Raw genomic sequence first — 26,740 nt, forward strand, 5'->3', positions numbered from 1 at the left:
AACAAACACACAAAAACCCAACAACAAAATCCTTCAAATAAGGACAAAAGGTTTCTCAAAAAGTGCCTGGGCTGGAAAGGCTGGGGGATTATGAGACAAACAACTGTATCCGCAACCCAGTTTGTGTCAATATATGGGATAACCAGAATCCACCGCTATGGCTAAGCCCATTTATGTATAGACAGACCGAGCTAGCACTGCTCTATGAACTACCAATGTACTGCTTTGTCCTTTAAGATCTATTGGCCACACTAGGCTGAAACCACTAAACCGAGTTTTACCACTAAGGCTAAGAACACTGCATCTAGGCAGGGCAAGAAGCTCACCACACTCTTCACTCGCTCACCACGCCTGCCAGTCCGGAGGAGCGGACTTCCAGCTCTGCGCCGCCTTCAGGCCACCAGCTCGTGCTGTCTTTCACAACTTTTCCTATCATTTAACCTGGTAAAAATCTCTCAACACATTCGCACCTGGTTCTGGTTACCCAGTAGTATTACTTGTGTGCAATTAAACAAGAGACCAAAACCACAGAACAAGTGCACAGGGTGGGGGTTACAGGGAGAGGAACAGATATAAAAACACAGATGTGCAGATTTCACCAGAGACCTCCAGTAGCCACCTCTTCTGCCTGCAGCCGAAGGGGACTTGCCAGTCCAGAGCCTTGACCCATCACCCTACTACCCCAGAGCAGGGTCCACGCTGCTCCATATGAACCTGGGGTCCAACGTGAGTGTGGGAGTCCAGAAGCACTACCCTCCTGTGTGAATCTGGTGGCAAACAGATGACGTGACAAACCTACACTAACTGTCTGACAGTTAAATTCGTGTTACAAAAACACTAACTTTAAGATTTATTTTTGTAACTTTTTTAAACAGAGAAAACAACACACTCCTTGGGGAAAGGTGAGGAATTGAGGAGACAGGCCCTGGGTAAAAATTATTACGACAGCACCTGGAGTTGATAGGCCTGCCTAGGAGAGAGCCACGGGCACTGCCACACCAGCACAGGGGACAGCCACTGTCGGGCTCGCGGCCCAGCTCGCACGCCACGCGAAGCTGCTATAGATCCAAGTCATAGAAATCTTCCAGCTCGTCGTGAAACAAGTCCCACTCGTCTTCAGAGTCTGTCAGGTCGTCGTCCCCACCTGCAGCCAAAAGCATAAGCAACATCTCGCCCAGCTCAAAGGTCACAACCTCTTCTTCATCGTTGTCAAAGGGGTTGCTGTTCTCTCTTTCCTCAATGAGCTCCCAGAAGTGGTTCCTTCGTTGGGCCTGTAAAAAACAAGGCCGTGATAGGGATGGCACTGTCGAGTGGTATCTTCTATCCTGCGGTTTCTAAGGCAAAACGTCCAGCACACCAGGGGGCATGGCGAACAGACTTCTCATTAGGGTTTCCACTTTACCAATTCCTCCCCTCTGGTTACGCGACGGAAAGTTTAGTCTAGCGTCTTAAGCACCTACTTTTCCTTTCACATCCCTCCCAGGTTGCTGAGGCTCGGCTCTCCTCTAACACTCTAGTCTCGCTCCCAGACCTGAGCGTTCCTCTTCTCCTTCCCCTACCCCAATCTGCTCGGGGCTCAACTGCCAGCGTGGAATTCCCCTCCTTTAAAAAAACAGTGAGAGTTACCCGGTATCTGCTTGATGTTCCCACTTTCTGTCTCTGTGGCTCCTCTCTACGGCCATCAGGGTACGCATGCTTGTAAAAACAGTTCCCTCCAAATGGGCAGCTCCCACGTCCTTCATCAAAATACCTGCACGCCTTGTTGCTGGAAAGGAAAATATCGCAACCCTTATTCACAGTGGATTTCAGATCTGTATCTGACTATCATCCAGGGTTTCTTTAAAACAAAGGTTAGAAACCAGTAGGTCTGTTTACAGCCCTCCCCAAGGTGTGCTCTACAACATGTGTGTGCTAACGCATGAGACACTAAGTGTTCACGTCTAAGCTGCTTGAACAGCTCTTAAAATCGCGGCTCCAGCAGAGAAATCTTCTAGAAAGCCCCCACGAGAATACAGGACAACTAGAACATGGGTTCAGAATAAAGAAGCCCATTCACTGGGCTCTATTGGCAATACACATTTCATTATAACACAGTCCCGTGGCATGCACCCCAAGGACTGTGTTATAGCAAGATACGTAACAGGTGCTGTGATCAGGACGGACAAAATAAACTGTACTGGGAAGTCAAAGAAAGGGTAGGAAGGAGGTAGGAGTATATAATGCAGCACTGTTCTTTTCAAAGTGAACCCAAGCCACGTTGGGATCTTAGCTTGAGAAAAGGCTGCAGTGCTCATACCTCATTGCCTCCTTGTATTTCTGAATGAGTTTCTGCTTCTCTTCTTTCTCCTCCACCCAGTACTCACTTGGAATGACAAAGTTAGATGTGATCCGGCATTCTGGGCAGGACCTGGGAAACAATGAACAGGCTGCAATGCAAATTCCCCGTCACAGGCCCACTCTTCAAGGACACACCCGGTGTGTCACCTCCAGATTTAGACTTAACTGGAAGGCATTTCCTGAAAGGGCTCCACACACTGCCACATAACTGACCATTTCTTCTGAGGTAAGGCAAACTCCTTTATAAATTCAACTCAAAGGCTAGCCAGTTCATTTAAAAAAAAAAAAAGGAAAAAAACAAAACAAAACAAAAACAACAACAAAAGACATTTCACACAGACTCCTTTTTCTTTCGTTTAAATAAATTTATTTCTTGTAACTTTGCTCTGTTTAGATTATGTAGTTTTTGTTCAGTTATGAGAACAATCTTTAAAGGATGGTGGATTATTGGCTAGCTTAATGGATGGAATAGGAAAGTGGAAAATGTAAAACGTCAGGAAACATACATTCAGAGCTAGATAAATTTGTTCACTGAGCCTAAACCGGCTAATCCATTAAACACAATCTCCTCAGAAAAAGCACGAAGATTCTAACTGATACATAGGGTTTCCTCGTTCAAATAAAAGTAGATAAACCAACTAACCTAGAAGCTAGCTGAAATACAAAGGAAAAAAATCCCAATTAGAAGAACACCCCAGTTTCAAGATAAAATACATGCATTTAAATGCGGTCCATCTGGTTGGAAGTTGGCACAAGATACTAAATTCTTCCCCAAAATAGAAAGCACAAACGTAGATTGGGGAGGAGTCTCACTTTATGATCTTGCTCTCAAATTGCTTAGCACTCCTCCACTTGCGAATACACTTCAGACAGTAGGTGTGGTTGCAGTTGGAAAGAATCCCAAAGCGGCGCTCACTGGGGTTGGCCTTCTCATAGACCACCTCCATGCAGATCCCACACACCATGTCCTTACTGCGCTGCACGGCGAACGAGAGCTCCATGTCCTTCTCATGGGCCTCGATGCAAGACTAGAAAAAGGGTGGAGAAGGGGAATAAAGTCACTGCACACAGAAAGGTTCAAATTTGACAGCACGTTCAGAAAATCCATTAGTCAACTATAAAAAGTTAACACTCCCAATTTGATATTATATCAAAATAAATCACAAGTAAATACAAGTACACTGACATCTGGGGATTTTGTGCTGTTTATTATAAAGTCAAACAATGAGAAACCAACTTCAGGACCTGAAAAACTACCCAGTTTTTTTTCTATCCCATAGCTGACCCCCTTTGCTGTTATCCAGTACTGGTTTTCTACATGTAAATTTTAACTAGGATAAAGGCTCTAATTCACAACATGACAGAAAATAAGGATGAATAAAACCAACATTAGGTGACAATTATGTGCCAGGCATTAAATTATCATATTTTTTAACAAAAGCTTTATTGAGATAATTTCACACCGCATAACTCACTTAGATGGTTCTTTTTCTATGCCCAGTTGTGCAAACATCACCATATTCAATTAGAGCATCATCCTTAAATCCCTCTCAAAGAAAACCCATACACTCAATAGACACTTCTTCCAAACCTTCCAGTCCCAGGCAACCACTAATCTGGACCTGTGTTAAGGCCTTCCTGGTGGCACGGTGGGGTTGAGCACCGTGCCGTGAAGCTGTCTCCAGCCTCTGCAGCATGGGTTTGATTCCCAACAGGTCAGGGAGATTCCCATATGGCTCGGCAGACCTCTCCTGCCTTGCCCGCTGCTCCCCTCAGCAGTGTCCTTGGTCTGTGTGCATGTTCAGCTACCCGCTCTGTCTCTGGTGAATCCTCTCACCCCCCTGTATCTCTGGTCTGCACCCCAGCTCTTGTATACATAAAATAATCTTTAAAAAGAAATATTAATTACACAATAGATAAATGCAAAAAAGCAAGCCCTCCATAATCCCACAAAACCCTATTTTCTTGTCTTTTCCCAAACCCTTAAATAATTCCTGCAGGCACAACTGCATCCCCACTTCACAGGTGAAAGATCTGTGTGGATTTAACCTGCCTAAATTCATTCTGCCAATGTTATGAAATTAGGATTCAAATGTCTAATTTTAACCAAGTTTCACCTGCTCCAACCAAATTAAATTTTTAAAAAAGATTTATTTATTTATTTACACAAGCACTGGGTACAGTCAGAAGCACGGAAGGGTGAGAGAATTCACCAGAGCCAGAGCAGGAGCAGAGCAGGCAGAAGGACCCAAGTACACTGCTGAGGGGGAGCAGCGGGCGGCAGGAGAGGTCTGCGCGCCATGCAGGACCCTCCTCCGGTGACTGGGGAGCAAACCGGCGCCGCAGAGGCCGCGGGCAGCTTCGCAACTCAGCGCTCAATCGCTGCGCCACCGGGGAGGCCCCCAAATTAATTTTTATTAATAGAAAATGATTACACACTAAAATTTCTCCAATAAATGTAAGCTTTGCAATACTTTATCTCAAGAGAAAAGATCACAGCGCAAAACAGCATGTCAGAGGCCCTTCTGTGCTGCTGGATGGAGTGCACCGTCACAGCCTCAGTGGGCCAAGTGCAGCAGCAATTCCTTTGCTAAGCAGAGCTACCACATGACTCAGAAACTCCACTTTTCAAGATAAATATAACAGGTCACAAAAACTTACACATGAATGTTTATGACATAAGCCAAATGTCCATCAACTAATAAATGGTATCGCCACATAATGGATTGAGTCATAAAAGGGAACTTTGTTATACTATGTGAACAGGCTAGTCTCAAAAGGCCATGTATTATATGATTCCACTCAGGAAATATGAGAACAGACAAACACACAGACAAAGCAGACTGGTTGTCACCAGGATCTGGAGGAAGGTAGAGTAATGGATCTAGTAAACAAAATATCCTAATATTAGAACAGGGTTTAATGGTTGCACAACTCTAAATATACTAAAGCCAAGGAGAGGTGCATCTCAGAGCAAAATAAAATGTATGGAGTGTGAACCTCAGGAATGGTTAGGTTCTGAAAGCCCCAGTTCTTTCATAAAGCATTCATTAAAGCAGCCCAGGAAGCAGCACACCTGTCTTAGTGATAATCATTCAATTCAGCAAATGTTCCCCTGAAATGAACCCACATGCTGTGACGGGTGACTACTGCTCCTCACATATTCGCACACATCTTCCCAGACTTACTTTTATGTGCTGGGATCTCTGAGCAGCATCCATTGGATGGAGGACCTGCAGACCACACATGTCACAGGAGTCTCCGTGGAGATACACACAGTTCTCCCCATACCGGCATTCTCCCACTGCAGCATAGGGGCAAAGTTGCTTCTTTGTTTCCCCTGCTGGTTGCTCTTTCTCGGGTTCCTCCTTGGTCACTGAGCCCTGCAGGGGCGCTTCAGTGCAGGAAGGGGCCGCTGAAAATGGTTAAGAGGGTGGTAAAGGTCCAAAATGGATAAGGCAGATACAACTGTAATATAACTGTGAACCTAACTGAAAAGAACTTTGATTCATTAAACCTCAGTCTATACGGAACTACTGCATTTTTTTCTAATTCTGATACTTCCCAAAAGGAAGCTTGTAAAGTTTCTCATGTATTTTTTCCATTAATTGTACTCACTAAAGTCCTTTTCACTCCATCTCTAAATCTTAACACATTAACTTAGATAATTTAAGATTAGGCTAAATATGAAAATCGGAAGCAGGGAAATGTGAGACCTCAGCTAACTTTAGAGCTGACATAGTCTCTTAACTTGTTTTTATTCTTCAAAATACTCACTACGGCCACAGTAGGGCTGCCCAGGAACAAACTCAATGGCATTCACCCAGTCTTCTGAGCCTGCTCCTACAGTTGCAAAGTTTGAATTTCTTGACTCAGCCTCGCCCGTATTCATTTCAGCAACTGGTCCAACTACTGATGAGAGACTTGAAGCAGCAAGAGAGGATTCTGCACTTAGATCTGCAGCAGTCGCTTCTTCCTGTTTCAATGGCTTGCTGTGTTCATATCTAGAAACGTTAAAAAGCCAGTTACTGTCTAACGTAAGCCTCTGGGTGGAAATAACAGAGGTGTTCTAGATACTACCCTTGGTTTTTTTCAAACTACTGTGCATATGAATTACCTGGAAAATTGATAAAAGGCTGATGCCTAGTCTGGAGCAGAGCCCATGATTCACTAAACCAGCCCCCCCCCCCCCCAGATGTCCATACTGTTGCTTCAGGGAATACACTTGGAGCAGCAAGGTTGTAAATCACAGTGCAGGAATCTTTAAAGAGTCAAATATTTTAGGCCCTGCAGGTCACAGTCAAGGTCTGTTATTCAATTCTGCCAACTGTAGTTCAAAAGCAGTCACAGACATTACTTAAATGAATGTGTGGCCATGTTATGTTAAAAACTAGGAACAGGGGCCTCCCCAGTGGCCTGTGACCTCTGCGGCGCCGGTTCGATCCCCGGCTACTCCCCAGTCACCGGAGGAGGGTCCCACATGGCGCGCAGACCTCTCCTGCCGCCCGCTGCTCCCCTCAGCAGTGTACTTCGGTCCTTCTGCCTGCTCTGCTCCCCGCTCTGGCTCTGGTGAATTGTCTCACCCTCCCGCGCTTCTGACTGTACCCAGTGCATGTATAAACAAAACAAACAAATAAATAAAACATGCCTCTATTAAAAAAAAAAAAAACTAGGAACAGCGTAGCTGAATTTGGCTTATAGATCAGTTTGCTCTCCCCCCTGTAGACTATTCACCCTTCAAAGTCCAATCTAATTTGTGGTTTCAGACAGTGGAAGCTCGACAGTTTCCACAGTAGCTACTAAAAAATAGATACTATGCAGTCAAAACTGACCTGGTTAAACTGAGCCAACTTTAATACTCAAATTCAACAAAAATGTGAAACACTTTACCAACGAACTACAATGCTCCTATTAAGATAGTATTTACAAAATATGCAACAAGTATTTTCTTGTTCCCATTCATTTACCTCATTGCTTCCCTTTCCAAATTTGCGCCATTTACCTTTCCTCCCTTATTTTCATCTACAGAAATTATCATCTCACCTCCAAACTGAGGAAAAAATTCCCCCTGCAAGAAGCTTTGTTCTGCCTCAGAAAATTCCGTAATTCTTTGAGCATTTTATGCTGATTCATTCAAAGATGATAAGTTGTGTAACTAACCTAAGCTGTGCTAGAGCCTGTGCATGTACCTAGGGCTAGCTATTCTTGCAACCAGCAAAGCAATAGTAACCAGTTTATCTGCATTACAGGTATCTACACTTTTATCTAAGAAGGTAAAATTAAAGGCCCCCCCCCCTTGGCATATGGCAAACACAGAGCTGGTTCACCATTTTATAGTATTTCAAATCTTACTTCTACTTGTTAGCACTAGTAACCTACTCTATCCTGCAGTATAGACAACTGAGCACCCTGCTATCAGCACACGAAATACTCAATGCATTTTATTCCATATTAAGTGAAATTGTTGTAGAGTAACCCCGATACAAAACGGGGTGCCTGACTGTGGGTCCTCACCCATGTGCTTAAAAGGACTTATCAATGCTCTACTGCAGGCACACGCAAAAGGTTAATAAAAGGTTTATTTACAAGGGAAGGGGAAATGAGGAAATGTACAGCTCAGGGAGAAAAGTGGGGGACAAAGTTTTAAATGAGTCCTACCCGATCCGCTTATCAGTAATCCCAATGGCACTGAGAGCTGGCCGCCAGCCAGGAGCCGTGAAGCCAGGAAGCGATCGCGAGAGACCCCAAGGCCCACGTGTTTGGTTTTTATAGCCAACCTGGCTGCCCAACTCCACCCTCAGGTCCAGCCTCCTTCCCTTTGGTGGTGATGGGATTTGCCTTTCCCAATGTCTTGATGGCTTTAGTCTGGAGTGGGGGTGGGGTCCACAAAGCCTATATGGGATTAACTCAGGACATCCTTTCCCCCTAACAGAATCCAAAGCCCAAGAATAAATGTAACTCACAAATGCAGTCCTTCACCTGGACCAGCTCCTGCCAAGAACTGTGAGCATGTTATCTTAGAGGTGATGCAGATGTAATTGTTAAGTGGTGGTTCTAATTCTAAAACATGATCTAAAGTTGTTTTGTACACTACGGGAGCTGTTATGCTAGACTTAAAAACTCAGTCCCTTGGTCCCTGCACTAGCTTTTTTTTTTTTTTTTAAGGCATGTTTTATTTATTTATTTGTTTGTTTGTTTTTATACATGCACTGGGTACAGTCAGAAGTGTGGGAGGGTGAGAGAATTCACCAGAGCCAGAGCGAGGAGCAGAGCAGGCAGAAGGACCGAAGCACACTGCTGAGGGGAGCAGTGGGCCGCAGGAGAGGTCTGCGCGCCATGTGGGACCCTCCTCCGGTGGTCGGGGAGCAGCCGGGGATCAAACTGGCACTACAGAGGCCGCGGGCAGCTTCGCAACCCAGCGCTCAACCGCTGAGCCACCGGGGAGGACCGGTCCCTGCACTAGCTTCATGTAGCTATTACTTATACTGGACGCAAGGACAGCCATGTATTTCTGAAGTTCATTGCACAGCACTGCTTTGAAGTTTATTTTAGAGCCTTAATAAACTTTAGAAATCTAGCCTCAAACCCGTTCTTTGCAGATTAAGCCTCTAGGGGGCAGCCACTGAAGCACCAGTTCAATCCCTGGCCTGGGAGTTGACCCACATGGTGTAGCAGACCTTTCCTGCCTCACCTGTGGCTCCCCTCAGCAGTGTATTTCAGTCAGTCTGCCTGTTCTGTGCCCCACTGTCTCTGGTGAATCCTCTCACCCCCCACACCTCTGGCCTGTGCCCCAGCTCTTGCATGCATAAATAAAAAAAAAACATTTAAAAAAAACACAAAAACTTAAAAAAAAAATTTATAATAAAAGGATTATATCAGGGAGGAAATAGAGAATTCACATCTAGGGAAAACAGAAAAGCACATATATTCTCGAATAACCTAATCAGGTGAAGTAACTCCCCGCTTTGTGCGAAGCAGACCTATATAAATTTGCCAGTAATTACCAAAAAGTATATAATACAAAACACTACTAGTCTTCCATTTTGAAAGTGTTTACTAAGAAAATATAGCTAGTGAAGCAGGGAAGGTAACTAACTATAGCCCTTGGGCTGAATCTAGCTAGTGAAAAAAGGGTTTTGGCATTTTTAAATGGTTGAAGAGATCACTTTGTAACACAAAAGATTATACTAAATTCAAGTTTGTGCCCCTAAATCAAGTTTTGATGACATACAATCACCTCTATTAGCTTAGTATTACCTGATGGTGGAAAAATTGAGAATGAAAGCACCACAAGACTAGAAAACATAGGTGGGGGTAGAGACGATTAACATAGTTGCTAAATCAGCTCTAGAAAGGAAAATCTTTAAAGACTCCTTTAAGAAGGGACTCACTGCTATAGAAAGTATATCAGGAGGGGGCAGACCAGAGGTGGGGATATGGAGATTGAGGGTCATTGTAGAGAAAGAAATCCACCTAGTCACACCCTAGAAGCAATTAATTTAACAAGATAATCCGGGAAGCAGAGCTCCCTGGTGGTGCAGCTATTAGGCGGAAAAATAACGGGGCTGCCCTATAACACAGCCTCTGCAGCGCTGGCTCAATCCTGGCTGAACTGGCTGGCAGAATCCCACATGGCGCTGCAGACCTCTCCCTTCTCACCTGCTGCTCCTCTCAGCAGTCTATTTCTTCAGTCTGCCTGTTCTGTTCCCTGCTCTGTCTTATACTATTTATTGGACTCACAAAGTCTTTTAGGGTGGCTGTTATTAAATTTGCCCTATAATTATCAGAGAATCACTAATTAGTCAGCAAATTTTAAACAATTAAGTATTGCAAGGCAACAAAGAAATAGCTTTTCTTTCATATCTGGCAAAGAAAACCTTGACAATTTCCCCTCCCTTTAATACTGTGACTGCACAAGATGTCTTTAGTTTGAGTATTGTTTTTCCTTTTCTGCCAAATTGAAGTGGGAAAAAGAAAAGCAAAAACCAAAATGACTAATAAACTCCCGATTATCAGGGGATCCCTTTCTGAGCTACAATCACGTGAAGGGGATTCCTTTTCTCTATCCCTTTATAGGTATCCTAATAAAATAGGTGCGGGATGACTGTATTAATTGCCAGTCAATTCCAGTCTTTTTAAATCAAACCATTTGAACCCAGCACAACAAAATCTTGAATAGCAAAACTAAAACTGGCTATGGTACTGCCCAATTATTACCTATCATGATGGTTTAAAACACGTCAAAAGCTCTTAACACGCCTTGCTTCAAAAAGGTGGAGCTCAATCTCTCCCTTGAACATGGGCTAGGACTTGGTGACGTGACTGTAGTAAGCAAGAGTAAAGTGGAAGTGTCTGTGTAACCAAGCTTAGGTCACAACAGGCATTGTGGCTTCATCTGTTGCCGATGCTGAGGAAAGGTTTTAAGTGTGAAAACACCATGGCAGTCCCAGGGAAAAGGCCACATGGTGAGGAACTATGTCTCCTATTGTTACAGGGTAACCCCAATGTGAAAGGAGTTGGCTAAGCCGGGATCTTCACCCGTGGGCTTAAAAGGGCACACACACAAAAAGGGGAAATGAAGAGAGGAGAAAGATAAATTGGTGAATGTGCCCTACCGGTTCCGCTGAGCTGGGACCCCAAGAACACCCAGCAGGCTGGTGGAAACCAAGGACCCAAGTCCCACGTATCTGGTTATGTACCCAGCCTGGCTGCTTAATTCTGCCCTTGGTTCCCAGCATCCTCCCTTCAGTGGCGAAGGCATTGTGTGATTTGCAGTCCTTGGATCTCTGGCCCGGGGTCCATGAAACCCACGTTGGTGGAGAACATTCAGAGCCTCCTTCCCCAACACTGAGTTAACTGTCCAGACCTGCCAAGACTTCAGAGGGCAGACCTAGAAAAACCTTTAGAGCAATCTAAGCCACTCAGATAAACGTTCAGTTTTCAAGCTTTTAGATTTTCCAAGTTATTTGTGAATGCCAAGAGGTAGTTAGCATCTAAATATATGAGTTGGGAAGATAAAAAACTATCCAATTTCTAAGCAGAATGCACTGCTGCTCAAATTGCCCTTTAACATAACTATGCCAATTCAAGGACTGATGATAGTGCAGAGCAAAAATTTACCACCCCAAAATGTGTCTGACAGAGGTTTATTTTATAGGCAAGGCTGAGAAAGCTGGGTAGAGTTCAGCCTTTACAGCATAGTTATTTACATACATAAGGAAGCTCTCCAAGGCAGCTTTGGAAGACCCCATCTTTTCAAAGGCAGAACTTAGATCTGCATAGCAGCACAGTCCCTTTGTTTACTGTGGCTTCCCAGGTAACTTCCCCTCAATGACCTTCCCCACTCCCTCTAAATTCCTTTGTCGTTAGAAGGTCATTCAAGATGGTGTCTGAGCCACGTGGGTATCACCACTGTATTTTTCTAGGCTTTTTCTCTTATCAATGCCTGATATTTGTTTATCTACCAGCCTACAAGAACCCAGGGAGTTTGGGGTGGCTTTCTTTGGCTCCTATCATAGAAATTAATAACTAATCCCTCTTGGTCTTCAAACATTCTGAAATGTCCTAGTATCTACGACATTCCTGAAACAATTTCCCTAAATCTTAGCTTATAATTTGCCCTGCAAACTCAGGGGTTCTGTAATGGTTTAGCCATAACGCCAGATGACTAAGCTCTCCTTCACTATAATTCACTTATTAACAAAGCATGATGGAAACAAGCCCTATTCGGTCAATTATATACCTCATTCTTGGTTTTGAAAAGGAAATGGCATACACAAACCTGCTTTCACCACACCCTGCCCCTAGATTTGCAAAAGCTGCAATAAATGAGCTTGTAAATCATCCTAAATTTAATGCTGGAAGAGCAAACTCCTTTTTTAAATCTAATATTACCTCTGAGAATTTTCTATCGGTAAATTAACATTATTAAACAAAAATTTCCAAAACACTAGACTTTATTATTTATGAAGCCATCACATATTCTACTCTTTTTCTCCCATCCTCTTCCAGTCCTCCCCCAAGCAAAACTACTTGTAAACAAATCTTTACCTGCAGCGGTCTCCGTAAATACAGTATCCTCGCTGAAAATACTTGCACACTACACCATACGGGCTGTCAGAAAGGTCGTGCGAGTAGCGACAGTTATCTCCTTCCTTACAAACCCCATGCATGAAGTACCTGTGAGGCAAAGAACCACAAAGTTGGATTAAAAAAGACTAAAGCCAACATTCACAGAAATTGTGACCTACATTTCCTACCAGTAATATATTGGTACCATATACTAACAACAGACCCTATTGTTTTAACAACAGGCCCAAAAGGAAGTCTTCAGGCCAAGTCCCTGAATTTAAGACTAACCTAAGGCAGTTTCAGCCTCTCCCAAAGGTGGAAATTTAAACCAATCAATTGGAGTTTCCGGATCTGCAGAGTGAGGTAATCTGCATAAGACCCCCCTCCCTTCCTGCAGGGAAAAAGACTGCTTGAAAGAATCTTTTCTTTTGCTAATAACCTTGTTCGACCCTATTTCTGACTAAAAAAAAAAAAAAAAAAACAACCCTACCATTTTGTAAAACTGATGATGTATCTTTGACTTGCTCGGCGTGCTGCAGATTCACGAATTGCTTAATAAATTAATTTGAATATTGTTTTTTAACAATACAAAAAAAGCAGAACTAGACCCACAGGACCAAGAAGGCCTCCCCTGTGGCACAGAGGAAGGCTGCGTACAGATATAGGTGGCAATTTAAACTTTTGAGGTTCTCATTAAGTCTGACCTCTATTCTCATTTTACAGTCTAAAGGAGATAGTCTGTTTTCCACTAACGTTAGCCATAAGGGCAGTTCTCGCTGTAAAAAAAAAAAAAATCAAAGCTAAAGAAGCAAGAATCAACTGGTTGGACTATTGTTATGTTTCACTTTTTTTAAACACCACATGTGAAAATACAAGTAAAAACAGAGACGAAGGAATCATTTTATGTCCTCGGAAGAGCAGACTCATTCCTCTGCCTTAAACGACTAAGTGCATAGCCATTTCCAATGCCGAGGAGGCTACACAGGCTGCCCACAAATGCACTTTGACTTGTGGATCGCCTTAAGCTCAATCAAGGTCTAAAAGATTCAGGAGGAACCTTCGACCTTCCCCTTACTGCCTCAAAGAGTTTCGATAGAGGACCTGTTCCAGGAAGGGCGCCCTCACCACAGATAACTAAGGGTAATAACCAGGCAGCGAGGGACCTAGCAAGATCTGTGGTTCAAAATTCATGTTCAGGTCCCACTGTTTCTGCTGTATCAGCAAGCATTTGCTCTCACCATTTGCTCTTCCTCTCTTCTGTGAATTGTCTTCCTTTCCGGTGAGGTCCCCAAGACCCTCCTCCCATCCTAGCTCAAGATGGCAGATAAAACCCAACTAACTGCCTGTGAGGGAGCCCCAGTCTTTGTGGGGTTCTCGTGGCATTAAATATGTTTTCCCCTTAAATCTGTCTTATATGACTTTAATTATTACATCAGTCAAATAACATAGAAGCACAGAAGGAAAAGTTTCGTCCCCTACACCAAAAACCAGGTAGGTATCAGGGTGTGAGTCAGCAGTTTTTAAGTAGACCAAAGCCAGTATTTAACCAGAAATGCAAATGTGGACCCTTATCTCAGACCTGGGGGGAGGAGTATGGGGCAAGCTGCAATCTGTTTTTCTACTAGTAATCATGTGGGGATTAGGGAAGTGATAAAGTTGTAAGCAACCCTAATCTTGTAGAGGATGCAGAAATAGCATCACCCCTTCCATCCTCTCACTAACTTCCTTCAGGGCTCCTTTTTTTTTTTTTTTTAAACTCTGGTGGTTTCCTAGTCAGTCTCTCTTGTCTCTCTCAAAGATTTATTTATTTATTTATTTGTGCACAGAAGAACTGAGCTGTAGGCCAGAGGTGAGGGGCAATGGGTGAGAGGATGCACCAGAGACACAGCGGGGAACAGAACAGGCAGAGCTATTAAAATACACTGCTGAGGGGAGCAGCAGGCAAGACAGGAGAGGTCTGCTGCACCAGGTGGGTTAGCTCCCAGTCTGGTGACTGAACTCAGGCCCCAGGGATGACAGCACTGAGATTTAGCCCCTAGGCAAAGAGGGAGAGCCTAGGCTCTTCTCTTAAGCATGGTTATGAAGACTTAATTTTGGTAAACCACAACTCCCCAAATATACACCGAAGTAAACAGTACGGAAAAAGTGCCCATTTAGGGGTTGTGAATGTGGCTGACCTTGTAGGGGGCACTGCTATAACCAAGCATGTCACACGATTACCTAGAAAGTAAACAAGATAGCTCTAAGTATATTCCACTTGCCCACAGATTTGAGCATACTCATATTTGCCTAAGGAACCTTGAAGATGGTGGCCCCCATTGACACGAAAAAGGTTTCATACAGAGAGTACTAGGAAGTGATGTTTCCTTGGGACAACAGACAACATGGAAAGAAAGTATATACTGTCTTGGTGGAAAAGCTGCAATTATATCAGGATCCTAAAGTAATCCAATTATGATCCATAACAAAATATAAAAACACAGTAGGAAGTCATGTTATAATTATAATTTACCTAATTTCAGCTGTTACTAGGTTGAACTTAATCTAACTCAGATTTGAACTTTAAGTAGGGCTTCATTCTGCAAACTCTGAAACTGTCTAAGACATATATATACCCTACACCAATAGATGATTTCATAAATGATTACACTGTAATCACCATTACAGCACAAACATGCTTCAAAGTATCTATAAAAGCAGCCACGGTTGACAGCTTTGAAATCAGTGTCACTGTTTGGATACAGTTGTTTACTGTTCTCTCATTCTCACATTTTGAACTAAAACTGTATTTCTTTGGTGTCAGTTTGACCTCAAAGATACAAACATTGATGGTTTTAGTCCTGATCAAGTATCTACCTAGACATCTCAAGCCTGATAGCCAGGCAGCTCTTAAATCTCAGGCACAATATTTGAGATTTTAGGTTTTGTCCTTAAATCCTACTTTGTGCTTTGCTCTCACTCATTCAGTGGTGGCCCTTGGATTTATGATGCTCTGCATTCTATCTGATCATGTCTGACCCACCCCACGAAAAATCATGTATGCCCCGAATCATAACACCTGACATTGCTAACTTGAACCTTGTTTCCACAACCATTTGCTTGAAAGAGCTTCCCTCCCTAACACCTGCACTGTCACCTTCAGCATGACACTCTCCCTCAGGTCTTTGCAACACGCTATCACCTTATGAGTAAAAACTGTTCTCTAGAATCCAAAACGAATACAAATAGACTGGCTGCCCTAGGCTGGCCGTGGCACTGGCCTATTAGCACTTTTTGCCCTAGAGCCTAATACAGCACTGTGACCAAGAGTCAAGAGAACATGGACAAAAATTTGGGGGTGGGGGGAGATGGGGCTGGACAGCTAAGGAACTGACGCATTGGATTGAAATGTAGTAATACTACATCAAACTGCCATCCAGGGAGCCTGCCTTGGCCAGCTGATTACATCTGCATTAAGACACTTCTGTTGATCCCAACTTTCAGGGCCGGCGGTGAACACAGCCACCACCCAGCCACCACAATCAGGCTGCATCAGAAGTACAGTGGTTGGCTCTAAGCAGTACTAAAGAGCACGGGCTCAGAATTAGAAAGCTTGGATTCCAGCTCTGTCACTAGCTTTGTGACAAAGTAAGCTATTTTATCTGTTTCACCACCCTTTTATATTTAAAAACTGAAAAAAACAGTAACAGTAATAAAGGTCTGCATGTGCGAAGTCACTGTGCAGTGTCTCTGCTGCCATTCTAGGCCGTTCTCACAGCTCTCCTTCCACACCTCTGGGTGCCTGTTAAACCAGACCTTGGCCACGTCTGTTTCTGACCATGTGTTTAAGAGGGAGATGAACAAATCAGTCAAGAGTAAGGCAACCAGTAAGGCAAAAGACAAACCACAAGGAAATTTTCCACCATAGGAGCAGGTTAGCCCAGAGAAGATAAAGTCTCCACCTTTCCCAGCACTGTTCCTGACACAGAGACTACACGCAGGAAAGTATCACATACCGGCTCAACGTCAGGACTGAGACAGGGAACTACCCAGCAATGAAATATATTCCTGAGCCCCAGAACCAACTATCATCCCTGAAGGAATTCAAGTAGACACAAAATCACCTGATACTACAGAATCAACAGAAACACTAGAATAAAAGTTCTAATTAGTTACTGCCAAATACCAAGAATTATTTAACACGGTTGTTTGGTATGCATGGCCTGGGTTTTTGGATTGTTTTACTTGCCTTTGTCTCTCAGTGATGCTCACACTGTTGGCAAACCCAGAACTACAAACCCTCCTCAGTGAAATCCCTTCTCGCCAGTTCATCTAACAAGAGGGCATGTTAGTATAAGTAACAGACACAAAGAGGCAACCCTCTCTCAATGACTTCTCCCCAAAACAAAACCAATAAAAAAGTGCTTTTGTTTTTCAGTGCCAGTACCTAAAAGCCACCATCCTCATTCACCTTGATACCACCACCCGGTGAACTATCTTCAGTGAAAGGCCAGGCTGTATGATTTCGAAAGTTCCTTCCACCTTGAACATTTATGACTCCAAGCAGACAGCTGACCGGAGCCTCACTGCTGTACTGCTTGGAAACCTAAGCAGGGTCATCAACGTACATTACAAGGAACCAGTAACAGCCTACAAGGGTACAAGAGAACCAAATACTGCCAAGAAAACCGTCAACAGGAAAACACAGAGAGGGGCTCCCTGGTGGCGCAAGGGGTAAAGCACCATACTATGAAGCAACCTGCAGCCTCTGCAGCACGAACTGGATCCCCCAGCTGGCCAGGGAGCAACTCATATGACACAGCAGACCTCTCCTGTCTCACCCGCTGCTCCCCTCAGCAGTGTATTTCAGTCAGTCTGTCTGTTCTGCTCCCCACTCTGTCTCTGCTGAATCCTCTCACCGCCCCCATCCCCAACCACACCAACTCTTCTATGCATAAATAAATAAAATTAATCTTTTTTTTTGTGGGACCCTTGCCAGCGGCCGGGGAACGAACCAGGGGCGGTCCTAAAATAAATCTTTTTTTAAAAAGAGAAAGAACACTAAATAGCTTGCAAGTCGTACTATTTTACGATGGAAATCGCAGCACTTGGATGAAGAATTTCTGGAAAGAGTCCCTTCATTTTCAAGTTCTATTAACTACACTTCAAGTTTGAAATACCAAAATGAAAAAATACCTTGAGATTTGCATATTATTTCAAGCGCCAGAACACTCATCTACATTGTAGAAGTAGTGCCTAAATTCAAAATTACCGTTTGTGTATTATAACTCTTCTTGAGGTATTGTTTAGCTCCACACACTCAGAGAAAGAGAAGCAACAGCATTTCTCTTTCATAGCATTTCTCTAGTAAAAGGTGTGAAAACCAGCCTGGTGGGGGCAGCATAACACAGTTTCTTGGGAAAAGCATACTTAGGTTACAGGTTTTCCTCTAAGCAGCTGAAATAAAACACAATGAAATAGAATTTTGAGAGAAATATTAAGAAAATAGTATCCAATAAGAAAATACAGGCGGGCCTCCCCGGTGGCGCAGCGGTTGAGCGCTGGGTTGCAAAGCTGCCCGCAGCCTCTGCAGCTCTGGGTTTGATCCCCGGCTGCTCCCCGGCCACCAGAGGAGGGTCCCGCAGGGCAGACCTCTCCTGCCGCCCGCTGCTCCCCTCAGCAGTGTGCTTCCGTCCTTCTGCCTGCTCTGCTCCCTGCTCTGGCTCTGGTGAATTCTCTCACCCTCCCGTGCTTCTGACTGTACCCAGTGCATGTATAAACAAAAAACAAACAAATAAATAAAACATGCCTCTATTAAAAAAAAAAAAGAAAATACAGGCAACTCAGCAATTAAAAAAAATCCATCATCCAAGCAACTCCACTAAGATCACACCCTATGTGAAGAAAACAGCCTTCACATATTCCTAGTTATGAGGGGGAAATAGGCACAAACACCAGAATACACCCGTCTTGAATTCCCATCCAAAGGAGGTTTCGCTATTAACACCTTGAAAATATTTATTTATAGTAAAGACCATTTCTGCATTCCTTACATCTAGCACTACGTCTCTAGGTGCATTCATCTTCCATTAAGTCCTCTGTTTCTGAATACCCGCAAGCACTAGGAGTCACACAAGCACATACTAACGTAGTAGGGTTAGGTGCAGGTTATCATCAATTCAGGCATTTACTAAATATATTGGAGCCGAGTAAAGCCCTACATTTACAATGATAACCACAATAGGGCTCCTGTTCTCAGAATAAATGAAAACATCATACTTGATATTCTCTATTCCAAGGAAAAATTTTAAAAAATAGATCATGAGGGCCTCCCTGGTGGTGCAAGGGGGTAAGATGCAACCTATGAAGCTGTCTGCAGCCTCAGCAGCACCAATTCGAACCCTGACCGACCAGGGAGCAACTCAAATGGTGCAGGAGACCTCTCCTGACTCGCCCGCTGCTCCCCTCAGCAGTGTATTTCCTCAGTCTGCCTGTTCTGTTCCCCACTTTGTCTCTGGTGAATCCTCTCACCCCTTGCACCTCTGGCCTGTACCCCAGCTCTTGTATGCATAAATAATCTTTAAAAAAAAAAGATCATGAAAACAGTATTGAGTATTAAAACTCAAGACACAGCAACCGGCACTTTTTAAGATAACTTCCTGAGGCAAAAACTAGACAGATCTATATAAAAACAAAACAAACCCCTCCACAATGAAAGCCTGTATCTTTTATATAATCCTTTTTCAAACTATTAGATTATTCAGCTATGTAATTTCTTAAATACATAAATCAATTAATTCGAGGCAAACAACTCCCTCTGGTCTAGGAACAATCAAGGAGATTTCATTAACTCAAAGATCCTAAAGGAAAGCAAAGAGGAAGGATTAGTCTGGTAAGCTGTTCTGAGTTCTGATATTTGTGTGGACTAGAAAAGGGGAAACAGTACCCACCAGAAGAGAAAGTAAGTAGGAAATGACAGTGACGTCTCTGCAGAGATGTATTTAGGCTCAAGTTGCAGAGACATAGGATGCTAATGAGACGACTGTAGAAATGTCAGATTTGACGCCAGACTAGCCTCTCCCGAGACTGCAGACGGTGGGGACACTGAGGCATGTGGAGGACAGTTCTTAAGGAGCTCACATAATTCAAGGAAGATTATTTGCAGTACATGCAGGCAGGCTACAAAGTTCAGGAATTTAACCTTCAGGTTACAAGAGCGCTTTTATTTTGAAAGATTCAAAATACAAACCAACTGCAGCACTGCAGAGAAGAGGATCCCAGGTCCCTGGAGCAGGATTGTTAAATTGTCCTCCCCTGCTGTATCGCACTCGATTCCATTCTTAGGATCTACAAATGACTGATCTACCTAAAAGAGCTTTCATGCTTTCTCCACCTCCATTCCGGAAAATAAACTTAATGAAGCTTATTACTCATTTAGGCGTATTATGCCTGAAATGGCTCATAGGAGCAGCCCGAGCAAGCGCCGATCTCGCTTGTTACCACGAGGGCCCTGCGGTCCGCACACCGGGACTATTTTTGCGTCTTTACAAATATGAACCACCCGACTCAGGTGAGAGCCGGCGCTCCAGCTGCATTTCCCCCCAACCTACAGAAAAGCAAAAGCCGGTCGCCAACGGACGGCTTCTTAACCCCCAGCGGGGCGTCCAGGTCCACGCCCGACCTTCCCCGGACCCTGCGGCCGCGTCCACCCGCGAGCGCCCGCGGGGCCGCCGGCCACGACTCGCCGCATTTCTCGGCACGTTCTCCCCGGACCCCCCGGGCGCCCCCCGGCCCGGCTCCCGCGGGGACCGCGGCCCCGGGGACCCCCGCCCGCCGGCGGCCGGCGCGCCCGGGAGACCCCCCGGCGGGCGGGGAGGGGCAGCCGTGGCCCCGGGCCGGAGCCGACCTCCGCGCGGCCCTCGGGCCGGAGACAAAGCTCGGGGCCGCCGCGACAGACATACAAAGAGGCAGCGGCGGAGAGCGACCCTGGGGGGGGAGGGGAGGGGGGAGGGGAGGGGAGGGCCGGAGGGCGGGGCGGGGGCCGCGGGGAGACGTTACGAACGGATGACAGCGCGGCCGCCGGGCCCGGCTCCCCGCCCGCCCTCCGAGCCCGCGGGCCGCGCCGGGGCAGGGGCGCCCGGCCCGGCGACCTCCGCTGCGCGCCCGCCGCCCGGGCCGGGAGGGCGGCGGGGGCGGCCCCGCGCGCGCGCCCGGCGAGGCCGGCGGGGGTTGGCGCGGGCGGGGAGGCCGCGGGCCCCGCCAAACGCCGGCGCCGGCCCCGCCGCCCGGCCCGGCCCGCCCGCCCGGCGCCCCCCGCGGCCGCGGCCCCGCCCGCCGCGCTCACCTGCAGGTGACCTGCTTGGTCCAGCAGCCGCCGCCGCCGGCCCCCCCGGCCCCCGCGCCCGCGGGCGGGGACGCGGCCGTGGGGCTCGGGGAGGGGGAGGCCGCCGCCGCCGCTGCCGCTCCGGCTCCTGATGTTGTGGCTGTTGTTCCGGGAGCCGCAGCCTCCGCCATTACTGTTTATCCCACACGGCAGGGGCGCCGGAACTTCCGGGATCACATAGTTCCGGCCCGGCGGCGGGAGGAGGCGGCCGGCAGGGCGGGCGGAGGGCGGAGGGGGGACCGCGGCGCCCGCTCGCCGCCCGCTCGCCGCCCGCGTCGCGTCGCCCAGCGCGGCCGCCGCGCACGCTGCGGGGCCGCCCGCGCCGGCCCGCCCCCCGCGCCCGCTGATTGGCGGACGGGCCGCCGGCGCAGGGGGCGGGGCCTGCGCAGGGGCGGGGCCTGCGCAGCTCCGCCCCGCCCCGCCCCCCGCGACTCCTGGGCGGCGCAGACCCGGGGGCGCACCTCCTGGGGGGGTGCGGGGCGCCGGGGAGCGGGGCTTGAACCCCGGTGTTCCCGTTTTCTGGTTCCACTACAAGTTACTCGCGCTGTGAACCTGAGCGCCATCCCCAGCGGTCCCTGAGCCTCACCTCTCGGGTGGGAATGAGAATCGGCGCTGCCTCCCAGGGCTGCCGCAAGAAAGGGTTACACGGGGCTCTGGGTGGCACAGGGGTTAAAGGCTCAGCGCTGTCAATCGCCGGCCACTGCGGCATGCAAGCGTTCGCTTCCAGGCCAGGGAGCTAACCCAAGTTCGATCCCAGGCCAGGGAGCTAACCCACCTGGCGCAGCAGAGCTCACCCACCTGGCAGAGCTCACCCCACTGGTGCAGCAGAGCTAACCCCCCCTGGCACAGCAGAGCTAACCACCTGGCAGAGCTAACCCACCTGGAGCAGCAGAGCTAATCCGCCTGGCACAGCAGAGCTCACCCCACTGGTGCAGCAGCAGAGCTAACCCCCCTGGCACAGCAGAGCTCACCCCCTGGCACAGCAGAGCTAACTCCCCTGGCCCAGCAGACCTCTCCTATCTCACCCTCTGCTCCCCTCAGCAGTGTATTTCAATCTGCCTGTTCTGCTCCCCACTCTGCTCTGGTGAATCCTCTCAACCCCCTACACCTCTTATCTCCACACACATCTATCACCCTCCCCACACCTATCACCCACACCTCTCACCCTCCCCCCAACACACCTCTGGCCTACACCCCAGTTCTTGTATGCATAAATAAATAAAACAAATCTAAAAAAAAAAGGAAAGGCTCACATAATATGTGTGACAATCACTGAGCTTAGTGCCCGGTACACAGTAAACACTTAAAAAGTTCTCATTCCTCTACCCCAGAAGGAATAATGTGGTGCTTGAGCAAAGGTTCTGGCGTCAGCTGGTCTCTCTTATCTCGGGCTTCTCCCTTCCGGAGCTATGTGCTCTATCTCCTAGTGCTCCTGCTTTCACCATCCATATCATCATCATGTTGTTATTATTATTTTTTGAAAATGATGACAGTACCTATCCCAGAGGTGGTTGTGAAAATTAAATCAAATTGCATGTAAAACCCGTAGCACGCACTTCATACTACAGTTTTGATGATGAATAACAAAAGGTATCTGGAATATCCCAGCTCCTAAGAGTCATTTCTGAAACTATGAAAATTAAAATGCATTTCAGCCTATATCCCCATGAATGCCCACTGCCCACTCAGATGCCATATATTAGGTTGTGTTCTTTTTTTTTTCATTTGTATTTCTGTAGTCTCTCCACCCTGAGAAAGTGAAAATCTACCACACTGGTCATCAGACCACAACGTACTTAACAATGTCCAGCAAGGACAATGGCAAAATCAAAAACAATGTTTCTCCCAAGGCCACACCGTGACAGCAGATGACCCACAATCCCTTTCTCTTGAGTAATCACGGCTTTTAACTAATGATTTTCCCAGCCTCACTCGATTTCTCCCTGTGATGTCCCAAAGATTGCTGAGACACCCAGTTTCTAAATAGGGTCATGGTAGCACTTGCCCAGGAGTGGTCCCTCCCACACGCTCACCCAGCTAGAGGCCTCCCTACCTGCTTTCCACTGGAACCGCCAGGCCTCTGCTCCCTGGTCTCCCCTGCTGGTGTGAGTTAATAGATTTAACTTTGCTGGGCAGCAGGTGTATTGCTACTGGGTCCCACCCTCCTGCCAAGCTCTCAGTGAGATCTCAGAAGATCCTAAAAGGCCTCAGGTCTGGAAAGGCGCTGTCCCTGAACTTCAGAATGCAATCCAGTCTCGTCTCTTCTCCTTTCCCATATTTCTCCAGAAACTCTGACCTCGTACCCATCCAAACACACCAGACTCTCAAAGGGCCTTTGCATGAGCTGTTCCCTTTGTGGGGGTGACCCTCTTCACCCAGGAATTTCCTTGGCTAGTGAAGAAGGGCCTTCCCAAAAACATTCAGATGATTGAGATGAGCTCTTGCCAAGATGCCCAGAGCAGGCTCTGTCCAATGTGTGTCTCCTGGGCATGTGAGCAGGGGGGGGGGGGGTCTGTGGAGACTCTGGGGGTTTCAAGAGAAACTGTTACCATTACCTGGAAGAATGAAGATGTGGGGGAAGGGGGCAGGTATCATCCAGCATAGTATTATCCATAGAAACACTGTGTCTATCTGAGAAACCCATGTTTGTTTGCTGAGTAAACTTGAAATCATTCCCTCTTCTTTCTTCTATGGTATCCGGCTCCTTGAGGCCCTCATCCCGTCCCTTAGCTCAAGATAGAAACTCTCAGTCCATCCTGAGGGAATTTAGTCCTGTACATCCTCCATGCACATGTAGTTACATTTGGTCTTTTTCTCCTGCTAACCTGTCTGCTGTACATGTGTTTGTCCTGCCAGCCTGAGAAACACCCAGAAGGGTGGTTAAATTTCGCCCCCTCACCCCAACACTGGCTCCTCAAAGCTTTTACCAAATCTCAACAAGAAATCCTAAATTTCAAGTTCTCCTCTGATGGCCTTTTAAAATATTGCGATGTGGGGCCTCCCCAGTGGCACAGCGGTTGAACGCTGGGTTGAGAAGCTGCCCGTGGCCTCTGTGGTTCGATCCCTGGCTGCTCCCCGGCCACCGGAGGAGGGTCCCACATGGCGCGCAGACCTCTCCTGCCGCCCGCTGCTCCCCTCAGCAGTGTACTTCGGTCCTTCTGCCTGCTCTGCTCCCCGCTCTGGCTCTGGTGAATTCTCTCACCTTCCCGCGCTTCTGACTGTGCCCAGTGCATGTGTAGACAGGCAAACAAACAAAGAAATAAATAAATAAGTAAAAAACATGCCTCTATAAAAAAAATAATAAAAAAATTTTAAAAAATAAAATATTGCGATGTTTCCACATGCCCCCTCCCCACCTCCCACCCTATGGTTTCCTCGTCCACCAACTCTGCTCTACCTTTTTCATCACTGCATAGTATTTACCTTCTAATTTACTATAGAATGTGTCTGTTTCTTAAGTTTTTATGTGTCTCTCCTGGCTAGAATATATAAGTTCTATGAGCCAGGGATCTTCACTGTTTGCTATGCCAAGTGCGTAGAACAGTGTCTGGCACCATCTGGCATATCATAGGTGCTGAATAGTATCTGAGAATGCATAGAGTGTCCTGATGTGATAAAGTTACCCATCAGCGCTACACCTTGCCTCACCATCCATACCAACTAGGACTAAGAACATTTGGTGTTAGAGGCCTCACTGGTGGCACAAAGGTTAAGTCTCAGTGCTATCAAGCTATCACCACTATGGCCTGAGTTCAATGCTGGCCAGGGAGCTGACCACATGGCACAGCAGACCTTTCCTGTCTCGCCCGCTGCTTCCCTTAGCAGTGTATTTCAGTCAATCTGCCTGTTCTGCTCCCCACTCTCTCTGGTAAATCCTCTCACCCACCCCACCCTGACCTACACCCCAGTTCTTGTATGCATCAATAAAAAATCAATAAAAATAAATCTTTTTTTTAAAAAAAGAATGTTTGGTAGTATAGGGAAGCAAAATAAACAAAACAGATTTTCTGATTTAGATCTCAGGGTTAGGAGGGGAAGATTTGGCAAAAGGATGATGGATACAATTCTCTGCTCAAGGAATCTTCACTAGTGACTCTGCTGTCCCCACCCACCAAGTGAGGTTCCCTGGGGCAGGTGGGGTGAAGGGCTGCCTGAGTGGTGTGATGTGAGCACCCAGGAATCTTCTCTGAGCACTGAGGCCTTTTCAGGGGTGCCCGTGTGCTGAGGAGGACTCACCTCACCAACCCACGCTGATTGGCCATCAAGGCCAACTGAACGGTACTTGGCAGAAGCGAGAGAAGGAGAGAAAGGGGGTGGTTAATGAAAAGAGGGGGTGGGGGATCCACGTCACAATGTGGCAGAGAGCCAGTCGGTTCCTGACTAGGGTGATTATATTTATGAAAACAAAAATGTTGCATGGCTTGACAAGAAACTCGTCAGGACAGGAACGTATCCTTTATAAGGGCAGGATATTAGGGCGCAGGTGTGCACAGAGTAAAAATGATGTGAAGATACAGGGAGAAGACAGCTTCAGGAGAGGGAACGCGGAAGAAACTGACCCTTGGCCTTCTAAGCTCCAGATGGTGAGAATAAATCTGTGTGGATTAAGCTACCTCATCTGTGGTACTTTGTTACTTCAGCCTTGATAAACTAATTGAGGCCCCTACTCACCCCTCCAGCTCCATGCCTCTACAAAGCTCCCTTCTCTTGGTTTCTAGAACTTGTCCTACTCCCTCCTGTCATGTGGCTATCTCAAGCCATACCCAACCTTCTCTCCTTTGTCTCTCCCACTACAGACATCAGATGCGGACTTCCTCACATTCCCTGCTGTAAGGAATGGTCATGTAACAGCTCTGGCCAATGAGACATGAGGGCAAGATGGCAGGTGGGCCTATAGGAAAGAGATCCTGGATTTTGGGGATAAGAGACTGACTCCCGCTGACTTGGACTTCACTGCTGGGTTCTACTTGGTCCTCCCTGATGTCGAGCTGGAGTGATAAGAGGACAAGCCTGAAAATAAGAACTGATGCATATTTGAGCATCCCTGGTGGTGCAAAGGTTAAAGACAGTGCAATCCAGCTATAGCCAGCCACTGCAGCATAAGTTCAATCCAGCCCCCCTTCGCTGGCTGGCCAGGGAGCAACCCACATGGCACAGCAGACCTCTCCTGTCTGGCCCTCTGCTCCCCTCAGCAGTGTATTTCAGTAGATCTGCCTGTTCTGCTCCCCACTCTCTCTGGTGAATCCTCTTGCTCCCCGCATCTCTTATCTACACCCCAGTTCTTGTGTACATATATAAATAAATCTAAAAAAAAAAACAACCAATGCATAAGAGACGGCAGGGGGAAGGCAGAAAGAGGCTGCTGCTTCGTGACCACGTGGAGCAGGTGTGCCAGTGCCAGCAGCCACCCCCTCCATATCTGGTTGTGTAAGCAAACAAACAAAGAAACAAACAAGCAAACAAAACAGTTGGTTTAAACAGCCAGTTATCAGATTTTCTGTTTCTTGGAGCCAAAGCATTTCTGACCAAAATGAGACTCAAGGTTTTGCATACACTGTTCTCCTCCAGGAACACAACCGTCACATGTCAGCTCAAGTGCCACTTTCTTTCTTTTCTTTTTTTTAAAGATTTATTTATTTATGCATACAGGAACTGGGGTATAGGCCAGAGGTGCGGGTATGTGTATGTGTGTGTGTGTGTGTGTGTGTGTGTGTGTGAGAGAGAGAGAGAGAGAGAGAGAGAGGATTTACCACAGAGAGTGGGGAGGAAACAGGCAGATCTACTGAAATACACTGCTGAGGGGAGCAGCGGGTGAGACAGGAGAGGTCTGCTGTACCGTGTGGGTAACTCCCTGGCCAGCAGGGCTCAAACTCATGCTGCAGAGGCTACCAACAGCTTCACAGTGCTGTGCTTAACCCTTGCACCACCAGGGAGGCCCTCAAGTGCTACTTTCTTACTGAAGCTTCCTCT

General features: G+C 46.7%; 1 protein-coding gene across 2 annotated transcripts; it reads right to left on the reverse strand.

Moving 5' to 3' along the window:
* Positions 1–1,058: 1,058 nt before the first annotated feature.
* Positions 1,059–20,901, reverse strand: MKRN1 (makorin ring finger protein 1; the record flags this gene model as incomplete). 2 transcript variants are annotated; one of them, XM_084229988.1, is made up of 8 exons in its annotated part: positions 1,059–1,271; positions 1,627–1,765; positions 2,297–2,407; positions 3,151–3,365; positions 5,526–5,752; positions 6,115–6,341; positions 12,388–12,516; positions 20,732–20,901. In XM_084229988.1, the coding sequence occupies 8 exons, from the start codon at positions 20,899–20,901 to the stop codon at positions 1,059–1,061; spliced, it is 1,431 nt and encodes a 476-aa protein (XP_084086114.1). The 2 variants fall into 2 exon arrangements, with proteins under 2 accessions (XP_084086114.1, XP_084086115.1); XM_084229989.1 differs by having other exon boundaries at positions 1,187–1,271; positions 2,364–2,407.
* Between the last annotated feature and the right edge of the window lie 5,839 nt (positions 20,902–26,740).

The sequence above is a fragment of the Talpa europaea genome, assembly GCF_964194135.1.
Source record: "Talpa europaea genome assembly, chromosome: 3".
Classification (NCBI taxonomy): Eukaryota; Metazoa; Chordata; class Mammalia; order Eulipotyphla; family Talpidae; genus Talpa; species Talpa europaea.